General features: G+C 39.0%; 1 protein-coding gene across 1 annotated transcript; it reads right to left on the bottom strand.

Moving 5' to 3' along the window:
* Positions 1-212: 212 nt before the first annotated feature.
* LOC100711757 (calreticulin) lies at positions 213-6,066 on the bottom strand. Its single transcript, XM_013273554.3, has 9 exons — positions 5,857-6,066; positions 5,123-5,224; positions 3,183-3,386; positions 2,956-3,050; positions 2,644-2,853; positions 2,177-2,290; positions 1,922-2,065; positions 1,637-1,729; positions 213-994 (listed from the first exon to the last, which is right to left on the bottom strand). Exons 1-9 carry the CDS (start codon positions 5,948-5,950, stop codon positions 782-784), a joined length of 1,269 nt encoding a protein of 422 aa, XP_013129008.1. The 5' UTR covers positions 5,951-6,066; the 3' UTR covers positions 213-781.
* Positions 6,067-6,408: the final 342 nt, after the last annotated feature.

The following is a 6,408-nucleotide window of genomic DNA, read 5'->3' as shown; positions in this document are numbered from 1 at the left end:
GATTTATAAAAGTACTGGGGAGTGGGTGACTTGATTTGTTTTCCAGCTTCTGAAATGGGCATGCCACATAACTAACACACAAATACTTAAATACTTGCACTTCTCATGCCTCTTGCTGTCTACACAGATTAAAATCACTCAGTGTGAAAGAAACCGCCAAAGTCAGGCAGGCAACAGAGATCAACTACTGAAAGTAATGAAAAACAGCAAAGTTGAGAAGCTTCAATTTATTAACTCAAAACTGTGTTCACAAAGTGAAGATATTCAATCAAAACATTGGGAATGCACACACGCGCACACATATCACACAGAGGACTTATGAACAAACTCAAAAACTTGGTGAACTGTCATGTCCACGAACAAATGTAATATTTGAATAATTTACGAAAGGATCACCTCAGAAAACAAACCGTACATCATGGTATGATAGAGATCAAAGTGCACAACCAGACATCACAGACGCTCAAGTTATGGGATTTCCAAAGGGGAAAAGAAAAAAAAAAGAAAGAAAGAAATCACATTAAATCAGAAAATCCACATATATACCAAACACACAAACACAAGCATAAACAAACCCTTCTCCAATTTGATGGTTTGGAGAAAAAAAAAATGCATGGAAATCAATAAAAACCTCCCATCCCTCAAACATCCCACCTGAATAAAAGGCTGCTATATGAAAAGCTACAGTCCAGATGGCATCAGCCAATTTTCTGTGGGTCTGTCATTTGAACCTGAGGAACACACACACACACACAAACACACACACACAGACCTCACTCCTTTACAACTCGTCCTTTGGTTTGGCATTATTGTCCTCTTCTATCCCAGCATCATCATCTGGCTCCTCGTCATCCTCTCCCTCCTCCTCCTCACCATCCTCTTTATCATCCTCATCATCACCTTCAGTGTCCTCCTTGTTCTTCTCCTTCTCCTCTTCCTCCCTCAGTTTCCTTTCCATATCTTCCTGATCATTCTTCATTTTCTTCTCTGGTCCCTAGGCAGGTGAAGAACAATGTTAATGTTTAACATAATGGAAAGTGATTCCACAACAGGGGAGTACTGAACTGTCACCTGCAGTGTGAACCAATGCTGAACCTAAAAGCTACATTCTTTGTCTTCATCAAAATCCTTTTGTTTTATCACCTGCTAAACTTTTAGTTCGGGTCCTTTTTATGTTAAGTACACCAAGTTTGATGCCCAAACTGAAAGCAGGACTTTCAACCTCTGCTGCCAATATGGAATTTCAAAAGTTGCTCACTTTGCAATAAGCTGCTCAAGAGTTGAAGTGGCACTATAGTTAATGTTGCTTAAGCTACAAGAAGTACCATCTTCCCTGTTTAAATACCTAGACAACTGCTCACATGTGATAGTTTTATTGCTTTCTAGTGTTTACATGCCCTAAACCACTTATCCGGATCAGCTGTGAGCTGTGGAAACGTTACAGACTACATGAAAGCTGTTGAGAAGTTATCTTCTTTCTTTGGAAAATGTCTGATCAACTCAGTAAAGCTACATATGCATTGTCTATTTATTGTGTTGCCCTTAATTGTGACTAGAACTGATTTCGGGCTGTTTTCTGACACAGGTTTTTAAATTGTGACTCCCCATTAGACTATTTACATCTAAACAGTCCTACCATGGTTTTTCCCCAGGTTTCCTTTCCAAATTCCTCTGCTTCTTTCACATCGTCGGTAATCAGAAAGTTGTCAAAAATGGTTCCAGATTTGACCTTTCAATGAAAAAACAAACAAACAAAAAAAACCAAGGCAATATTATATAGTTGTGACATACAGATAAATTACAAATTTATTTGTCTCTAAATAAATAAACCGCAATGTAGTTTCATTTTTACATGAAGGAAAGTGTTTTGTAACATTTTATTTATAACAGACCCTAATGGGGAGTAGTGTAGTATAATTACCTGCCACAGATCCAGGCCCAGGACTCCAATGTTGTCAAATTTATACATAGTAGCATCATGAGTGTACTCTGGGTTGTCTATCTCAGGGTGGACCCATGTTCCCTTGTAGTCAGGGTTGTCAATTTGCTTGGGTTTCCATTCCCCCTACAAAGGTATTAGAGAATAAGTTACATGTTTTTCCCTTTATACTAGTAAAAAGACCTCCAATGGAAATTCTTCACTTTTTCTATAAACCTCGAGTAATGCAGCCCATACTTTATACTCTGGATTGGCGATCATGGGGGGCTCCCACTCTCCATCCATGTCCTCGTCCCAGTCATCAGGCTTCTTAGCATCAGGGTCAGGGATCGTCTCTGGCTTGTCCCAGTCCTGGAAGACAGCAGCACTGAAGTTACCAATCAGAGATGCCAATCAAAACAGAAATGTGACTTGTACAAGAGTACAAATAGCTCCATACTGGCTGTTCCAAGAAAAACAAGGAATGGCAACATTAATGTAAAGCTGGATCAACATTATCACACCACAATTGGCACTATTCAGTGTATTCTGGCTGCAGTGGATGGCCTAATGAAATTATGCATTACAACAAAATTTAACAATAAGAAAATGCTCATTGTCATTAACACCATGTTCAAGATTTTATTGTAAATTGGGGAATTTAATCTCAGAACTTCTGTATAGCTTTATTGCAAGTAATCTAAAATCAATTTAAGTCATGTTACTTCAGGCTTTGTGTCACTGGGATCGTCAATCTTAGCCCTGTCATCCCAGTCGCTTGGCTTCTTAGCTTCGGGGTCCTTGATCTTCTTTAAGGGCAGCATGTCCCAGTCGTCCTCAAAGGAGCCAGACTCTACCTTCTCATTGTCGATCTTCACCTCATATGTCTGGTCTGGATTCACGATCAGTGTGTACAAGTGGGTCAGCTCATCATCCTGAAGGATGACATGGAGAGAATTTAAGGTAAATCTCTAACAGATTCATGGTTTACAAAATTTAAAAAGGGAAATTATTTAACAGTCTTGGTGCATAGCTACCTTGCATTTGATGTCTTTCTTGATAAGATGGTTCTCGCCCTTGTAGTTAATTATCACATGAACCTTTTTTGTGCTGTATCCACAAATGTCAGGCCCTGTGTACACAGGCCACATTATGATATGATTATATACCATGATTGCAAAAGGACTTCATTTCAAACAGCTCAAAGTCAGATGGAAAAACATCATGTTCTGGTTTCAGGCTTCAGTGTCTCTCCAAGACTCACCAAACATGATGTAATACTGGGAGTCTCCATGCATGTCACTCTGGTCAAGAACATCGGGGAAGAGCTTGACATAACCACCTCCACAGTCTATCTTCTGCTCATGCTTGACGGTGAACTGGATGACCAGGGGCTTTCCCTCGTTGCTAAATGGCTCAAAGCGGGCTGACAGGGCATAAAAGTGGGCATCCTGGCTGGTCTGGATACCTAGAATGAGCACAAAAGTGATTATTATTATTATTACTACCAATATAGACTGAATATAAATGCACAACTCTTTCTAATTTCAGTAAAGGCATGTAAAGAAGTATATTCTTAAAATATCCATATGTTAAGAACACTGAGCAGCCTGAAATGCCTTAAGAAAAATAAAAGTAATATGTGTGTTTCTATAATTGTATGCACTAATGCTGGTGTTCTGAAACTACATCTTGAATAGTAGGAACTGCACTAGAATGAAAACCATTGAATAATTAGGGATTTTTCACATGTTGAAGACCCATCCAGGCAAACAAACAGACCCCTGGCAAGCCGATTCTCACCCACGGGCCACATTTTTGACACCCTAAATTTCTTAATTCTATTCTTCTTTTGCACTAACAGAATTTTGTGGTTCAATGTTTCACTTCAACAACGTCAAAGATTCTAAAATCTGAAATAAAACCGTCTTTATTTTGTAACGGAAGAGGATTAGGGTCACTGAAAAAAAGAGTGGACACGTCTTTTTCTTCTTCTTTTCCAGAATTCTGAGAAAAAAGTCAGAATTCTGAGAAAATTCTGACTTTAATCTTAGAATTCTGAGAAAACAGTCAGAAAAAGTCAGAATTCCAACTTTTTTTCTCAGAATTCTGAGAAATATAATTATGATGAAAAAGTCAGAATTTCTCAGAATTCTAACTTTAATCTCAGAATTCAGACTTTAACCTCAGAATTCTGACTTTTTTCACAGAATTCTGAGAAAATTCTGACTTTAAATTCTGAGAAAATTCTGACTTTAATCTCAGAATTCTGAGAAAAATAATTCTGATGAAAAAGTCAGAATTTCTCAGAGTTCTAAGTTTAATCTCAGAATTCAGACTTTTTTCTCAGAAGAAAAAAAAAAGACGTGCCCACTTTTTTCCCCCCAGTGGCACTAATCCTCTTCCGTAAAATCATGGTTTCCAATAGTACCCAAAAAGTTGATTTTTGGGTACTATTGACAGGGAAAATTCTCTGGACAAAAAAAGGGTACTTTTGCATTGGGTCAGAGCACTGTGTTTACATCCGTGCACTCTATGACTATCAGTCATATTTATAATTCTTCCATCTGTAATTAAAGTCCAATATTAACTATTTTATCAGTGTAATAGAAATTCGGAATGGGAAAACTAATCTAAGGTTTACATTACCAAATGGGATGATTACCAATAGTACAAAATGTTTTTCTTTTAATTCGAAACACACATTTTAAATTTCCATCCATCCATCTTCATCCGCTTTATCCGAGGCCGGGTCGCGGGGGCAGCAGCCTAAGCAGAGAAGTCCAGACCTCCCTCTCCCCAGCCACCTCCTCCAGCTTATCCGGGGGAATACCAAGGCGTTCCCAGGCCAGCCGAGAGATATAATCTCTCCAGCCACCCTTCGGAGGAAGCTCATTTCTGCCGCTTGTATCCGCGATCTCGCTCTTTCGGTCACTACCCACAGCTCGTGGCCATAGGTGAATATCCAAATTTAAAATAGGTTTAAAATTGGAGTATCAAAGGCCATGAGAGCACTGGAGGCTCTTTGCAGGATATTCCACTCCTGAGTATAATCTGTCTGACCCTGTGCTCACATTTACATTGGCAAACCTGTGTTAGCTGCATTTGCATGATAAGACACCAACTCTTGGTCTATGCAAATAACACAATTTTAACAAATTAACTCACATCAGTTGTGTTTCCGACACTACATAGAATTCTTACCTTTATCAGCTTCAGCATCCCCATAAAATTTTCCAGCGCTCAGTTTCCACTGTCCATAATTTGATTTATGTTTTGACTCGACCCAACGGCTCTTCCATCCATCTGAAACACATTAATGAAACCCCACTGGTTACTCACTGTAATTCCTCTGATTCTGGTTACATTAACACCAAGCCACGGTGCACATTTATTACACTACTTGTACCACAAACCTACTGAGGACTCCAAATGCAATTACTCAACATCATGATAAAAGTGAAAAACTTTGAGATTATATAAATGAACTCCTATATGCAGTGACAGGGTTTAGAGTTGTTCTGTTTAAAAAAAATTTATTGAGGGGCTCCAAATATTTTATCCAAATGCTTTTACCCATAAGGTTCCAGCACGATTCATCATGGTTAGACTAACAAAGGAAAATAGAAAATAGTAGTAGAAAATAGTTGCGCCCTTAACCCAGTACTGGACGACATTTAGACACATTTAACTTAAAAATAACATTGAAACGTATGCTTTACTAATATATTACGCTATTATTTTCAGCCAGCCACTCATCTATACCAATGGGTTAAATGTATAGAGTAAGTTACCTTATCTTTCCAGGAACATATATTAAGTTGTCTTTAATTAAATTACCAAATAAGAGATTTAATGTGAACTGCCGTGAAGACGTTGACTTTTTTAATGCAATCATTCGTATAAGACAAGCAGATATGAAATTGACTGTGCTCTACCTCCATCCAGAAACTGTTCCTTGAAGTAAACCCTAGCGTCGACAGTTAGAGCTAACGATGCCAAAACTACAGTAATTACCACTGGAAACTTCATGATGCTAGCTGCAGTCTGGTACCAGGTGGTGAAACGATGAGATTGAAAGTCCGATGAAGGAAACGTAAGCTGAGAAATCTAACAGCGTTGAATCCCACACAGATGGCCCTGGTTCATTGGACGAGCGTTTCACCAATGGAAATAGACCACGGTTTATTTTTCGGGAATGCTCGTGTTCGATCGGAAGGAGATCGGAGGAGGCGTCTGCTTTCCTGCGGTTTTCAGCCACGGACGATGAAAACGAAAATGTGGGTTTCCGACGGAAGTAGGAAGGCTTAAAACGTCGGTTACGTTATGACAATATATTTGACTTTTGAATAATTAACAATTGTTTTAAAAGAAGATACGAGAGAGTTCAAAGCAGGCGTTAAAGGCCTCAGTCTGTGCGCCCTGTTCAGTGATTAGCAGGCACGAGACCGGTTCCACCTGTCACTAAGCACAGGGTGATGCAGGTGTCG

This window comes from Oreochromis niloticus, linkage group LG17 (assembly GCF_001858045.2).
Source record: "Oreochromis niloticus isolate F11D_XX linkage group LG17, O_niloticus_UMD_NMBU, whole genome shotgun sequence".
NCBI lineage: Eukaryota > Metazoa > Chordata > Actinopteri > Cichliformes > Cichlidae > Oreochromis > Oreochromis niloticus.
This window is presented reverse-complemented; position numbering and strand designations above follow the sequence as displayed.